The sequence below is a fragment of the Lampetra fluviatilis genome, chromosome 60, assembly GCF_964198595.1.
Source record: "Lampetra fluviatilis chromosome 60, kcLamFluv1.1, whole genome shotgun sequence".
NCBI lineage: Eukaryota > Metazoa > Chordata > Hyperoartia > Petromyzontiformes > Petromyzontidae > Lampetra > Lampetra fluviatilis.
Window position 1 is genome coordinate 7,298,222 of NC_136334.1, and position 15,640 is coordinate 7,313,861.

Sequence of the window (15,640 nt, forward strand, 5' to 3'; positions counted from 1 at the left end):
CTCTGTGTGAGTCTATGGGTCTCTGTGTGAGTCTATGGGTCTGAGTCTATGGGTCTCTGTGCGAGTCTATGGGTCTCTGTGCGAGTCTATGGGTCTCTGTGTGAGTCTATGGGTCTCTGTGTGAGTCTATGGGTCTCTGTGCGAGTCTACGGATAGCAAAGACGCACACGACGATGCCGACGATGCTGCAGGTGAACCGGCACTTCCGCCACCGCCGCCACCGGCGCCGGACTCGGCCCCGCAGTCGCAGGGCGAGACGCCTCCCGCCACGGTGACGGCGCCGCCCTCGGGCGCCACGCGCCGCACGCGGTGCAGCCGGCGCCCGTCCGTCTCGGCCACGTGCAGCGCGCCGTCCGGCGACACGGCCAGCGCCACCGGCGACTCCAGAGGCGCCGCCGCCCCGGGGCCGCCGGGCGCCGTGCAGTGCGGGGGGCGCCCGGCCACGACGCGGGCGCGGCGCCCGTCCCACAGCTGCAGCACGACGCCGTTGTCCAGCACCAGCAGCGAGTTGTCCAGCGGGCTCACGGCCAGGTCCGTGGGCCACTCCAGACGCACCTGGGGGGGGGGGGGAGGGGGGGGGAGGGGTCACGGAGAGGCGGCGGCGGGGGTCGGTGGCGCGGAGACTCGACGCGCGGTCGCTCGGTGGGCCCGGTGAGCCGGCGACCTGTGACCCGGCCGCCCGGTGACCTGGCCACGGTGACCTGGCCACGGTGACACCAGTGATCCAGCAACCCAGTGCCTCTATGACCCAGTGCTACCCTGAAACCCAGCACCCTGGTGACCCGGTGATTGGGTGACCTGGTGACCCATGGCCCCGTTGACCCAACAACCAGATGACCCGTTTCCCCGGTGACCTGTCGCCCCCGTGACCCGTTGACCTGACAACCATGCAACCCGGTAACCCATTTCCCTGGTTACCCCTAGCCCATGTTGACCCGACAACCGTGGAACCCGGCGACCCGTTTCCCTGGCGACCCCGTCGCCCCCGGCGACTCGAGGAGCGCGCGACCCCCGTGGCTCCGACCTGCGCGGCGTCCATGGAGTCCCCGCAGCTGAGCGGGCGGGCGGAGGCGGCGGCGAGTCCCGTGGAGCCGAGCACGGTGGAGATGGCGCCGTTCTGGTCCACGCGGCGCACCGAGCTGCCGTCCACAAAGTAGACGAGGCCCCGCTCGTCCACCGCCACGCCTGGGGGGGGGGGGGGCACGGGGGGGGGCACGGGGGGGAGGGGCATGGGAGTTCAAGGTGGGGCACGGGGGGGCATAGGAGGGGGTGGGGGGAATGATGGGAGGGGCATGGTAGGGGACAGGGGACATTGGGGTTGAAGTGGGGGGGGGCACGGGGGGGCATGGGAGGGACATGTGAGTTCAAGGGGGGGGCACGGGGGGGCACGGGGGGGCACGGTGGGGGGAAGGGGGCCACATGGCCGTGCCAGCCTTCATAGGTGCTAACGTGTGATCGACTGAGCCTGTGAGTGAGTGAGTGAGCAAGTGTGTGAGTGAGTGAATGAGCGAGTGAGTGAGTGTGTGAGTGAGTGAGCGAGTGTGAGTGAGTGAGTGAGCGAGTGAGTGAGCGAGCGAGTGAGTAAGTGAGTGAGAGAGCGTGTGAGCGAGTGAGTGAGTGAGTGAATGTGTGGGCGAGTGAGTGAGTGAGTGAGTGAGCGAGTGAGTGAGTGAGTGCGTGAGTGAGCGAGTGAGTGAGCGAGCGAGTGAGTGAATGTGTGGGCGAGCGAGTGTGTGAGCGAGTGTGAGCGAGCGAGCGAGTAAGCGAGCGAGTGAGTGAATGTGTGGGCGAGCGAGTGTGTGGGCGAGCGAGTGAGCGAGTGTGTGAGTGAGTGAGTGAGCGAGCGAGCGAGCGAGCGAGTGAGGAGCGAGCGAGTGAGCGAGCGAGTGAGTGAATGTGTGGGCGAGCGAGTGTGTGAGCGAGTGTGAGCGAGCGAGCGAGTAAGCGAGCGAGTGAGTGAATGTGTGGGCGAGCGAGTGTGTGGGCGAGCGAGTGAGCGAGTGTGTGAGTGAGTGAGTGAGTGAGCGAGGCGAGCGAGCGAGTGAGCGAGCGAGTGAGTGAATGTGTGGGCGAGCGAGTGTGTGAGCGAGTGTGAGCGAGCGAGTGAGCGAGTGAGTGAATGTGTGGGCGAGCGAGTGTGTGGGCGAGCGAGTGAGCGAGTGTGTGAGTGAGTCAGTGAGTGTGTGAGTGAGCGAGCGAGTGAGTGAGCGAGCGAGTGAGTGAGTGAGCGAATGTGCAAGCGAGTAAGCGAGCGAGCGCGTTCTCTCACCGCGGGGCTGGGTGAGGCTGGCGGCGATTGCCGCCCCACCGTCGCCGCACCTGCCGGGGTCCGTGGGCAAGCACTGCTCCCCGGTGCCGGCCAGCACCTCCGGCGGCCCCCACCCCCCGCCACCACCACCACCACCACCACCGCCACCGCCACCACCACCGCCACCACCACCACCACCACCACCGCCACCACCACCACCACCACCACCGCCACCACCACCGCCACCACCACCACCACCGCCACCGCCACCACCACCGCCACCGCCTGCCGGCATCGGGCGCACGCGGTAGACGCGTCGCGCCGAGTCGTCCGACACGATGACGGCGCCCGTCACGGGGCACACGGCCACGTGGTACTTGTGAGCCGGCGACGCGCTGCGGGGGGCACAGAGGCAAAGGGGGTCCCCACCCGCCCAGGTAGCCTTTCACTGGGACGTAGGGGCAAGTGCTGCTGCTGCTGGCGGAGCAGCGCCTATGAAGGCCGGCACGGCACACAGGGGGGTGGGTGGCCAGCACCACGCCCGGCCGCCTTTGTCTCTCCCCCAGTGGCGATGTTTACTACACACCGCACCAGGTACTCATTTGAGGCTGAGTCGACCTAGGGGAGGCCCAGGACCGGTTCAGATAATTGCCACTGTTGGTGTTGGCCGTGAGCGGGAATCGAACTCGGGTCGCCAGGTTCACACACGTGTGTGTACACACACGCGTGTGTGTGTGTACACACACACGCGTGTGTACACACACACACTTGTACACACACACACACGTGTACACACACACACACGTGTCCACACACGTGTGTGTGTGTGTACACACACGTGTGTGTGTGTACACACACACACGTGTGTACACACACGTGTGTGTGTGTACACACGTGTGTGTGTACACACACACACGTTTGTACACACAGACACACGTGTACACACACACACACGTGTACCCACACACGTGTACACACACACACGTGTACACACACACACGTGTACACACACACACGTGTACACACACACACACTTGTACACACACACACACGTGTACACACACACACGTGTACACACACACACGTGTACACACACACACGTGTACACACACACACGTGTACACACACACACGTGTGTACACACACACACGTGTACACACACACACACTTGTACACACACACACTTGTACACACACATACGTGTACACACACACGTGTACACACACACACGTGTACACACACACACGTGTACACACACACGTGTACACACACACACACGTGTACACACACACGTGTACACACACACGTGTACACACACACGTGTACACACACGTGCGTGTACACACACGTGCGTGTACACACACACACACACGTGTACACACACACGTGTACACACACGTGCGTGTACACACACACACACACGTGTACACACACACGCGTACACACACACGTGTACACGCACACACACACGTGCACACACACACACACATGTACACACACACGCGTACACACACACACGTGTACACACACACACGAGCACACACACACGTGTACACGCACACGTGTACACACACACGTGTGCGTGTACACACACACACGTGTACACACACACACACACGTGTACACACACACACGTGTACACACACGCGTGTCACCGGGCCTACCTGTGTCTCACTTCCCGGCTTCTGAGCGCGTCGCGGGAAGGAGGAGACACAAAGTGGGTGAGCGTCACGTGGTCAGAGTCCCTCTCCCGTGTCCCCCTCCCCCCTGTCTCCCCGTGTGTCTCCCCGTGTGTCTCCCCTTGTGTCTCTCCCCATACCCCCCTGTCTCCCCGTGTATCTCCTTGTGTGTCTCCCCGTGTGTCTCCCCGTGTGTCTCACCCCGTACCCCCTTGTCTCTCCGTGTGTCTCCCCGTGTTTCTCCCCATGTGTCTCCCCGTGTGTCTCCCCGTGTCTCACGTCTCCCCGTGTGTCTCCCCGCGTATCTCACCATGTATCTCCCCGTGTCTCCGCATGAGTCCCCGTGTCTCCCTGTGTCTCCACCACACGTCCTGTGTCTCCCCTTGTGCTTCCCTGTCTCCCAGTGTGTCCCCCCGTGTTTCCCCACGTCTCCCAGTGTGTCCCCCCGTGTTTCCCCACGTCTCCCCGTGTGTCTCCCCGTGTCTCCCGTCTCCCCGTGTGTCTCCCCGCGTCATCCCACGTCTCCACGTATCTCCCCGTGTACCCCTGCGCCCCCCCCCACCTCCAGCGCCTCCACCCCCCCCCCGCCCCCCCTCACCCCCCCCCCCACCCCCCCCCGCTCACCTGAGCTCCATGACGGTGCTCACGTTCCCGGCGGGCTCCACGCGCCGCACCAGGTTGTAGTCCCCCACGTAGACGGCGCCGTCCGCGCCGCACGCCAGCGCCACCGGCGCCAGCAGCCGCGCCGACTCGGCGGGGCCCCGGCAGCCCCCCGGCGGGGGGGGGGTGGCCCCCCCCGCCCCGGCCGACGAGGGCGGCCCCCCCGGCCGCCGCCGCCGCCGGCGGGGGGGGGGCACGAGAGGGGCCGGCGGCGGCCGGAGCCGATGAGCGTGGAGATGAGCGGCGGGCGCGAGCGCAGAGAGAGCGAGGAGCCGTCGCCACGGTGGAGGATGCCTGGGGGGGGAGAGGAGAGAGTTACGGGGAGAGAGATGTGGGGAGAGAGGCACGGAGGAGACACGGGGAGAGACGTGGGGAGAGAGATGTGGGGAGAGAGGCACGGAGGAGACACGGGGAGAGACGTGGGGAGAGAGATGTGGGGAGAGAGGCACGGAGGAGACACGGGGAGAGACGTGGGGAGAGAGATAGGAGACACTGGGAGACACGGGGAGAGACGTGGGGAGAGAGATGTGGGGAGAGAGGCACGGAGGAGACACGGGGAGAGACGTGGGGAGAGAGATGTGGGGAGAGAGGCACGGAGGAGACACGGGGAGAGACGTGGGGAGAGAGATGTGGGGAGAGAGGCACGGAGGAGACACGGGGAGAGACGTGGGGAGAGAGATAGGAGACACTGGGAGACACGGGGAGAGACGTGGGGAGAGAGATGTGGGGAGAGAGGCACGGAGGAGACACGGGGAGAGACGTGGGGAGAGAGATGTGGGGAGAGAGGCACGGAGGAGACACGGGGAGAGACGTGGGGAGAGAGATGTGGGGAGAGAGGCACGGAGGAGACACGGGGAGAGACGTGGGGAGAGAGATAGGAGACACTGGGAGACACGGGGAGAGACGTGGGGAGAGAGATGTGGGGAGAGAGGCACGGAGGAGACACGGGGAGAGACGTGGGGAGAGAGATGTGGGGAGAGAGGCACGGAGGAGACACGGGGAGAGACGTGGGGAGAGAGATGTGGGGAGAGAGGCACGGAGGAGACACGGGGAGAGACGTGGGGAGAGAGATAGGAGACACTGGGAGACACGGGGAGAGACGTGGGGAGAGAGATGTGGGGAGAGAGGCACGGAGGAGACACGGGGAGAGACGTGGGGAGAGAGATGTGGGGAGAGAGGCACGGAGGAGACACGGGGAGAGACGTGGGGAGAGAGATGTGGGGAGAGAGGCACGGAGGAGACACGGGGAGAGACGTGGGGAGAGAGATAGGAGACACTGGGAGACACGGGGAGAGACGTGGGGAGAGAGATGTGGGGAGAGAGGCACGGAGGAGACACGGGGAGAGACGTGGGGAGAGAGATGTGGGGAGAGGCACGGAGGAGACACGGGGAGAGACGTGGGGAGAGAGATGTGGGGAGAGGCACGGAGGAGACACGGGGAGAGACGTGGGGAGAGAGATGTGGGGAGAGAGGCACGGAGGAGACACGGGGAGAGACGTGGGGAGAGAGATGTGGGGAGAGAGGCACGGAGGAGACACGGGGAGAGACGTGGGGAGAGAGATAGGAGACACTGGGAGACACGGGGAGAGACGTGGGGAGAGAGATGTGGGGAGAGAGGCACGGAGGAGACACGGGGAGAGACGTGGGGAGAGAGATGTGGGGAGAGAGGCACGGAGGAGACACGGGGAGAGACGTGGGGAGAGAGATGTGGGGAGAGAGGCACGGAGGAGACACGGGGAGAGACGTGGGGAGAGAGATAGGAGACACTGGGAGACACGGGGAGAGACGTGGGGAGAGAGATGTGGGGAGAGAGGCACGGAGGAGACACGGGGAGAGACGTGGGGAGAGAGATGTGGGGAGAGAGGCACGGAGGAGACACGGGGAGAGACGTGGGGAGAGAGATGTGGGGAGAGAGGCACGGAGGAGACACGGGGAGAGACGTGGGGAGAGAGATAGGAGACACTGGGAGACACGGGGAGAGACGTGGGGAGAGAGATGTGGGGAGAGAGGCACGGAGGAGACACGGGGAGAGACGTGGGGAGAGAGATGTGGGGAGAGAGGCACGGAGGAGACACGGGGAGAGACGTGGGGAGAGAGATGTGGGGAGAGAGGCACGGAGGAGACACGGGGAGAGACGTGGGGAGAGAGATAGGAGACACTGGGAGACACGGGGAGAGACGTGGGGAGAGAGATGTGGGGAGAGAGGCACGGAGGAGACACGGGGAGAGACGTGGGGAGAGAGATGTGGGGAGAGAGGCACGGAGGAGACACGGGGAGAGACGTGGGGAGAGAGATGTGGGGAGAGAGGCACGGAGGAGACACGGGGAGAGACGTGGGGAGAGAGATAGGAGACACTGGGAGACACGGGGAGAGACGTGGGGAGAGAGATGTGGGGAGAGAGGCACGGAGGAGACACGGGGAGAGACGTGGGGAGAGAGATGTGGGGAGAGGCACGGAGGAGACACGGGGAGAGACGTGGGGAGAGAGATGTGGGGAGAGGCACGGAGGAGACACGGGGAGAGACGTGGGGAGAGAGATGTGGGGAGAGAGGCACGGAGGAGACACGGGGAGAGACGTGGGGAGAGAGATAGGAGACACTGGGAGACACGGGGAGAGACGTGGGGAGAGAGATGTGGGGAGAGAGGCACGGAGGAGACACGGGGAGAGACGTGGGGAGAGAGATGTGGGGAGAGAGGCACGGAGGAGACACGGGGAGAGACGTGGGGAGAGAGATGTGGGGAGAGAGGCACGGAGGAGACACGGGGAGAGACGTGGGGAGAGAGATAGGAGACACTGGGAGACACGGGGAGAGACGTGGGGAGAGAGATGTGGGGAGAGAGGCACGGAGGAGACACGGGGAGAGACGTGGGGAGAGAGATGTGGGGAGAGGCACGGAGGAGACACGGGGAGAGACGTGGGGAGAGAGATGTGGGGAGAGGCACGGAGGAGACACGGGGAGAGACGTGGGGAGAGAGATGTGGGGAGAGAGGCACGGAGGAGACACGGGGAGAGACGTGGGGAGAGAGATAGGAGACACGGGGAGACACGGGGAGACACGGGGAGACACGGGGAGAGACGTGGGGAGAGAGATGTGGGGAGAGGCACGGAGGAGACACGGGGAGAGACGTGGGGAGAAAGATAGGAGACACGGAGAGACACGGGGAGAGACACGGTGAGAGAGATAGGAGACACGGGGAGACACGTGGGAGAGACACGGTGAGAGATATGGGAGACACGGGGAGACACGTGGGGAGAGAGATAGGAGACACGGGGGGAGACGTGGGGGAGACGTGGGAGACACGGGGAGAGACGTGGGGAGAGAGATAGGAGACACGGGGAGACACGGGGAGAAATGTGGGGAGAGAGATAGGAGACACGGGGAGACACGTGGGAGACACGGTGAGAGATATGGGAGACACGAGGAGAGACATGGGAGACACGGGGAGAGACATGGGAGACATTGGGAGAGACACGGGGAGACACGAGGAAAGACGTGGGGAGAGAGATAGGAGACATGGGGTGACATGGTGGGAAACATGGTGGAAGACACAGGGGGAGACATGGGTGTGGGGGGGGTCACGTGGGGTGTGGGGGGGGGGTCACGTGGGGTGTGGGGGGGTCACGTGGGGTGTGGGGGGGGGTCACGTGGGGTGTGGGGGGGGGGGACACGTGGGGTGTGGGGGGGGTCACGTGGGGTGTGGGGGGGGGGGGTCACGTGGTGTGTGGGCGCACCGCTGGGCACGTCCAGGGCGTGGTGCGGCTCCAGGCTCCACCCGGCGATCCCCGACGGCTCCAGGGGGAACGCCGGCAGCTCCACCGCACGGCGCTCCCACAGCACCAGCTCGGCACAGCCCGTGTACTCATAGCCCACCCACACTGCGGGGCAGAGACAGCGCCCACTCATAGCCCACCCACTCATAGCCCACCCACACTGCGGGGCAGAGACAGCGCCCACTCATAGCCCACCCACTCATAGCCCACCCACACTGCGGGGCAGAGACAGTGGTGACTCATAGCCCACCCACTCATAGCCCACCCACACTGCGGGGCAGAGACAGCGTCCACTCATAGCCCGTGTACTCATAGCCCACCCACACTGCGGGGCAGAGACAGCGCCCACTCATAGCCCACCCACTCATAGCCCACCCACACTGCGGGGCAGAGATAGCGCCCACTCATAGCCCACCCACTCATAGCCCACCCACACTGCCAGGCAGAAACAGCGCCCACTCATAGCCCACCCACTCATAGCCCACCCACACTGCGGGGCAGAGACAGTGTCGACTCATAGCCCACCCACTCATAGCCCACCCACACCGCCAGGCAGAGACAGCGGCCAATCACAGCCCACCCACACTGCCAGGTAGAGACAGCGACCAATCACAGCCCACCCACACCGCCAGGTAGAGACAGCGACCAATCACAGCCCACCCACACCGCCAGGTAGAGACAGCGACCAATCACAGCCCACCCACACTGCCAGGTAGAGACAGCGGCCAATCACAGCCCACCCACACCGCCAGGCAGAGACAGCGGCCAATCACAGCCCACCCACACCACCAGGTAGAGACAGCGACCAATCACAGCCCACCCACACCGCCAGGTAGAGACAGCGGCCAATCACAGCCCACCCAATCACAGCCCACCCACACCGCCAGGTAGAGACAGTGACCAATCACAGCCCACCCACACCACCAGGTAGAGACAGTGACCAATCACAGCCCACCCACACCACCAGGTAGAGACAGCGACCAATCACAGCCCACCCACACCACCAGGTAGAGACAGCGACCAATCACAGCCCACCCACTCACAGCCCACCCACATCGCCAGTCAGAGACAGCGTCCAATCACAGCCCACCCACACTGCCAGGTAGAGACAGCGACCAATCACAGCCCACCCACTCACAGCCCACCCACATCGCCAGTCAGAGACAGTGTCCAATCACAGTCCACCCACACCGCCAGGTAGAGACAACCTCCACTCACAGCTGACCCCCCACGCTCCCGCGCGCCGTACCGACGGCGTGTGCGGTGCCGTAGACCCGCGAGCCGTAGGCGTCGGTGCGGTCCCAGGCCAGGGTGTGTGCGAGGCGAGGCGCCGGCGGGAAGCGCCGCTCCAGCAGCCGCCCCTCCACCGCCAGGAGGAGCCGCACGGCGGCGAGGCGCACCGGGGGCGCCGCCGGCGTCAGCAGCAGCCGCAGCAGCGAGCGGCGCGCCGGAGCGCCGTCGCTGCGGTAGGAGAGGCGCAGCGACGAGCCCGGCACCGGCAGCCGCACACGCAGCGTCTGTGGGGGGCGGGGGGGGGGCAGCCGGGGCGTGAGTGAGTGTGTAAGTGTGAGTGTGTGTAGGTGTGTGTGAGTGTGTGTGTGTGAGTGATTGTGTAAGTGTGAGTGAGTGTGTAAGTGTGCAAGTGTGAGTGTATGTAAGTGTGTGTGAGTGAGTGTGTAAGTGTGAGTGTGTGTAAGTGTGAGTGAGTGTGTAAGTGTGAGTGAGTGTAAGTGTGTAAGCCTGTAAGTGTGTAAGTGTATGCAAGTATATAAGTGTGAGTGTATGTGAGTGTGTAAGTGTGAGTGTATGTAAGTGTGTGTGTGTGAGTGAGTGTGTAAGTGTGTAAGTGTGTGAGTGTGTAAGTATGAGTGTGTGAGTGTGTAGTGTAGCGGTTAACGCACTCCCCCATGAACCCATCATTACTCACCACCGCCACCATCACCACCACAACCGTCATCATTATCCCATCACGATCACCATCGTCATCACCACCGTCACCACCGCCACCACCGCCGTTCGTCACCACCACCATCACCGCCACTGCCACCGTCACCGTCGTCACCACCACCATCACCGCCACTGCCACCGTCATCGTCGTCACCACCACCATCACCGCCACTGCCACCGTCATCGTCGTCGTCGTCACCACCACCATCACCGCCACTGCCACCGCCACCGTCACCATCGTCACCACCACCACCACCACCACCGCCACTGCCACTGCCACCGTCATCGTCGTCACCACCACCACCACCGCCACCGTCACCATCGTCACCACCACCACCACCGCCACTGCCACTGCCACCGTCATCGTCGTCACCACCACCACCACCACCATCACCGCCACTGCCATCGTCATTGTCGTCACCACCACCATCACCACCACTGCCACCGTCATCGTCGTCACCACCACCATCACCGCCACTGCCACTGCCACCGTCATCGTCGTCACCACCACCACCACCACCACCGCCACCGTCACCGTCATCACCGTCGTCGCCCTCACCTGCGCCAGCGGCTGCACCTCGTCGTAGAGGCCCCCGCCGCCACGCGGCCCCTCGTCGTCGTTGGGGGCCGGCACGGTGCCGTCGGGCGGAGGGGTCGGGGGCCACGAGAGGACGACCGGCGCCGGCTGCTGCAGGGTCGCGGGGTCGCAGGTCGCGGGGTCGCAGGTCGCGGGGTCGCAGGTCGCGGCCCCGTCGCTCCCCCGCTGCGACGGCGTTGGCGGCAGCGTCATCGCGAGCGGGGGGTCGACCAGCAGCAGCAGCCGGCGCCACGGCACCCGCACCCAGCGCACCAGCGGCGCCAGCGGGGCTCGCTCCAAACGCAGCGCCACCGATCCGCCGCCCTCCGCCAGCAGGTCGAAGCTGCGGTTGGGGTGGGGGGGAGGGAGGGGGCGGTGGGGGGTCAGGGGTTAATCGAGTCTGGATGCAGGAGAGAGGCAGGATGGGTAATTGCGTGTCCCCGTGTCTGCACATTTCTCTGACCCCGCGTGAACCCCCAAACCCACGTGACCCCACACGACCCCGCATGACCCTCCCCCCCCCCCGATGACCCCACGTGACCCCCCCCCGCCCCCCCCCCCCCCACTCACTATCCGTCGTGCCGAGTGAGCGTGAAGCCCAGGGCGGGCAGCCCCACGAAGCTCACGTTGACCCCCACCAGCGGAGAGCCGTCCGCCGTGGTCACCTGACCCCGGATCACGCACACTCGGCTGGGGGGGTGGGGGGGGGTGGGGGGGGTGAGGGGGGAGGGGGGGTTGGAGAGGGGAGGGGGTGGAGGGGGTGGGGGGGGTGGGGGAGGTGGGGGGAGCAGCGGGGGAAAGTATAAATAAATAAGCGGGCAATTCTTTACGTAACTAATTCAATCATCGTTCCACCCATCCCATCAGCCACGCGCGCATGGACTCCCCATGTCCGTATCCCTCCAGCCCACCGTCTCCCCCCGTCTCCCTCTCCCCCCCCATCCCTCTCCCCTCGTCCCTCTCCCCCCAGCCCGACACTGCCGACGATTCGCCGAACATCGAAGCCGCACGGGCCCCCGCTCACCGGGGATCGAGCCGCGTCTCGGCAGGCAACGTGTGGACGCTGTCCCTCCCGGCCAGAAACTTCACTCGCTCGTAGAACGACGGCGGCGGCCTCCAGTCGCTCACCGCCCGGCCCCCGTCACCGTCGTCGTCGCGCCGCGCGGCCGCCGCCGCCGTCGCCGCGACGATGGTGGTGGGGGGCGGTTCGGGCGGCGCGGAGGACGGAGCGCGGATCCGGAGCGGAACGGCACGGCGGGGAGGAGGCGCAGGCGGCGGCGGCGCTGCAGCAGTCCGGGTCCTCGCAGTCCGTGAGGCCGTCTTGGTGGCGGGAGGGAGAGAGGAGGGGCCGGTTGGAGGTCGTCGTTGTTGTCAACGTCGTTGTCAACGTCGTCAACGTCGTCAACGTCGTCGTCAACGTCGTCAACGTCATCGTCAACGTTGTCAACGTCGTCAACGTCATCAACGTCGTCGTCAACGTCATCAACAACGTTGTCAAACGTCATCGTCAACGTCGTCAACAACGTCATCTACAACGTCATAAACAACGTCATCAACAACGTCATCTTACATCGTCGTCAACGTTATCAACGTCGTCAACGTCATCGTCGCGTCTCTCTCCCCGTGTCCCTCTTCCTCCCCCCCCTCCCCCGTCTCTCTCCTCGTGTCTCCCCGTGTCCATCTCCCCGTGTCCCTCTCCTCCCCCCCTCCCCTCCCCCCCGTGTCTCTCTCCACACCCCCCCCCCCGTGTCCCCCCCCCTCTCCCCCCGTGTCCCCCCCCCCGTCCCTCTCCGCCCCCCTCCCCCGTCCCTCTCCCCCCCCCTCCCCCCCCCTCTCCCCCCCTCCCCCCGTCCCTCTCCACCCCCCCCCCCCCCGGCCACCTCCGTCGTTTGTCCCGGCGGTCCCCGCACGCCGTCTCCGTGGCGACGTCGCAGGCGTCTCCGCGCCAGCCGGGGGAGCAGTCGCAGCGCCAGCGCGGGGGGGCGCCCCGCAGCGCCACGCAGCGGCCGTGGTGGCGCACCGCGCCGGGCACCCCCCTGGGACAGGCACAGGGGACAGGGGCGCGGGGGGGGGGACCACGTGGGGAGGGGTCTCTTCAGCGAGGAGGCGCACGGTGTACACGGTGTACACGGAGACACGGAGACTCGGAGACACGCGCGGAGGGATGTGGGGGGGGGGTGCACCGGGACACACGGTGGGGGGGGGGGGATACACACAGGGGAGACACAGGGAGACAGAGGGAGACAGAAGGAGACAGAGGGAGACACAGGGAGAGACACAGGGAGGCACTGGGAGACAGAGGGAGATACAGGGAGACACAGGGAGACACAGGGAGACATAGGGAGACACCGGGAGACACGGGGAGACACGGGGAGACAGAGGGAGATACAGGGAGACACAGGGGAGACAGGGAGACACAGGGAGACACGGGGAGACACTGGGACAGGGGCATGCACAGCGAGATGAGATACACACACACACACGTGTACACAAAGACAAAGTTGATGTTAGCGAGTAGCACCCACGAAGGCCGGCACGGCACCCGAGGGGGTGGGTGGACAGCACCACTCCCGGCCGCCTTTGTCTCCCCGGTAGGTGATGTTCACACACCGCACCAGGTACTCATTTGAGCCGAGTCGACCTAGGGGAGGTCCAGGACCGGTTCAGATAATCGTCACCGGTGCTGACCGTGAGCGGGAATCGCTAACCGCTGCACCGCCGCTCCCTACATAGAAACGAAGACACAGACACACACACAGATACACACAGACACACACACACTGACACACACACACACAGACACACACACAGACACACGGACACACACATACACACACAGACACACACACACACACAGACACACGCACACACACAGACACACGGACACACACATACACACACTCAGACACACACACAGACACACACACAGACACGCACAGACACACATACAGACACACGGACACACACAGACACACACGCAGACACGATGGGACTCAAGACACATGGACGCTGCACCACACTGCTCTCTCACGGTGCCTGGGACATGGGTGGGCACACGGGTGGAGGTGAGGGTGTGCTGAGTGACCTCACCTGTCTTGGCATCTGGAAGGCTTGCTTCAGGGACAAAGACACACACACACACATCCACAGGTGAGCGTATACACACACACAGGTGTCCACCAGTGCGGTCCACCTGTGCCTCACCTATGGTGGAGGTATCTCACCTTTGCCTCACCTATGGTGGAGGTCTCCCCACCTGTGCCTCACCTATGGTGGAGTTGTCTCACCTGTGCCTCACCTATGGTGCAGGTATCCCCACCCGTGTCTCACCTATGGTGGAGGTCTCCCCACCCGTGCCTCACCTATGGTGGAGGTCTTTCACCTGTGCCTCACCTATGGTGCAGGTCTCCCCACCCGCGCCTCACCTATGGTGCAGGTGTCTCCGCTCCAGTCCTCGTCGCAGGTGCACGCCCCGTGCCGGCAGGTGCCGTGGACGCCGCACGCCGGGGGGCACCCCCGTGGCGGCAGCCGGGCCCCCCCAGCCCTCCTCGCAGCGGCAGGCGCCGGCCCACGCAGGCGCCGTGCTCGCCACACTCCTCGGCACACTCCTCTGCGGGCGCGCGCGCAGAGAGAGAGGGGGGGGGGGGTCAACGCCACGCACGGCCGCCTTTGTCTTCCCCGGTGGCGGCGGTTAAGCCGCAACCACAAGTGGCTCCTCCTCCTCCTCGTCGTCGTCGTCGTCGACATTTACAGCGGCAGCCAAATGTTGTAAACGCGTCGCGGCGATTCCAGAGGCGGAGGGGAAACTCGGAGGAGAAAAATCCACGCGAGCCCCCCCCCCCCGTGACCCCCCCCCGTGACCCCCCTGAACCCCGCCCGTGACCCCCCCGCCCCCTCGTGACTCCCCGTGACCCCACCCGTGACCCCCCTTCGAGACCCCCACCGTGAACCCCCCCCGTGACCCTCCTGCCTCCCCCGTGACTGCCCCGATCCCCCCCCCCCCCGGTGACCCTCCCATAGCCCCCCGCCCCCACGTGACCACTACGCCCCCCCACGTGACCCCCCCCCCCCCCGTGACCCCCCGTGACCCCTCCCCCCCCCCGCGCGTTACCGGTCTCGCACTGGGCCCCCGTCCAGCCGGGCTCGCACTCGCACGCGCCGCTCTCGGCCGCCTCGCTGGAGCCGTGTCCCGAGCAGAGGTGCGGGCAGGGGGGCCGCGGCAGCGAGCACGAGGGGCCCCCCCAGCCGGCGTTGCAGCGGCACTCGCCCCGCACGCAGACCCCGCGGCCCCCGCACGCCGGCTCCAGGCAGTCCACTGCGCACTACGCGCACGGACGGGGACAGAGGCAGAGGTGGCACAGGCGGCGCACGCCACGTCACCAAACTGTCTCACAGAGTCTCTCCGTGTCTCCCCACGTCTCCCAGAGTCTCCCCACGTGTCTCCCCACGTCTCCCAGAGTCTCCCCACGTGTCTCCCCACGTCTCCCAGAGTCTCCCCGCGTCTCCCCATGTCACCCCACGCGTCTTCCCGAGTCTCCCCAATTCTCTCCATGTCTCCCCGAGCCTCTTCGCGTCTCCCCGTGTCAGTACCCACGTCTCTCCCCGTCCCCACCTCCCACGTCTCACGTCTCACGTCTCACGTCTCCGTGTCTCCCCACCTCTCCCCCAATCTCTCCGTGTCTCTTCCACGTCTCCCCACCTCTCCCCGTGTCAGTCTCCCCCTTCTCACCCACCCCTCTCCCCCCCACCCCCCACCCC

General features: G+C 65.5%; 2 protein-coding genes across 2 annotated transcripts in view; both read right to left on the bottom strand.

Annotated features, from left to right (window-relative positions):
- The window catches only part of TENM4 (teneurin transmembrane protein 4), a gene marked incomplete at its 3' end in the record, with an annotated part of 39,718 nt that overhangs the window by 2,865 nt on the left and 21,213 nt on the right, over positions 1-15,640 (bottom strand). Inside the window, 13 exon segments of the mRNA XM_078881168.1 lie at positions 168-555; positions 1,025-1,185; positions 2,270-2,371; positions 2,513-2,643; positions 3,913-3,933; positions 4,552-4,698; positions 4,779-4,881; positions 8,320-8,463; positions 9,608-9,875; positions 10,865-11,225; positions 11,453-11,572; positions 11,907-12,146; positions 12,148-12,202. Of these exon segments, the coding sequence (XP_078737294.1) occupies positions 168-555; positions 1,025-1,185; positions 2,270-2,371; positions 2,513-2,643; positions 3,913-3,933; positions 4,552-4,698; positions 4,779-4,881; positions 8,320-8,463; positions 9,608-9,875; positions 10,865-11,225; positions 11,453-11,572; positions 11,907-12,146; positions 12,148-12,202 (2,241 nt within the window).
- On the bottom strand, positions 12,377-15,434 carry LOC144950926 (uncharacterized). The gene is made up of 6 exons (XM_078881105.1): positions 15,398-15,434; positions 14,994-15,204; positions 14,308-14,492; positions 13,973-13,996; positions 12,763-12,918; positions 12,377-12,411 (listed from the first exon to the last, which is right to left on the bottom strand). Exons 1-6 carry the CDS (start codon positions 15,432-15,434, stop codon positions 12,377-12,379), a joined length of 648 nt encoding a protein of 215 aa, XP_078737231.1.

Excerpts from the sequence above, each read along its gene's own strand:
- LOC144950926 (XM_078881105.1), bottom strand. The coding sequence starts at position 15,434 with ATGGAGAGAATTGGGGAGACTCGGGAAGACGCGTGGG. Across the intron at positions 15,205-15,397 it reads GACTCGGGAAGACGCGTGGG|TGCGCAGTGGACTGCCTGGA; the intron begins GTGACATGGGGA and ends CCGTGCGCGTAG. Across the intron at positions 12,919-13,972 it reads CCTTCCAGATGCCAAGACAG|GGGGGTGCCCGGCGCGGTGC; the intron begins GTGAGGTCACTC and ends TGCCTGTCCCAG.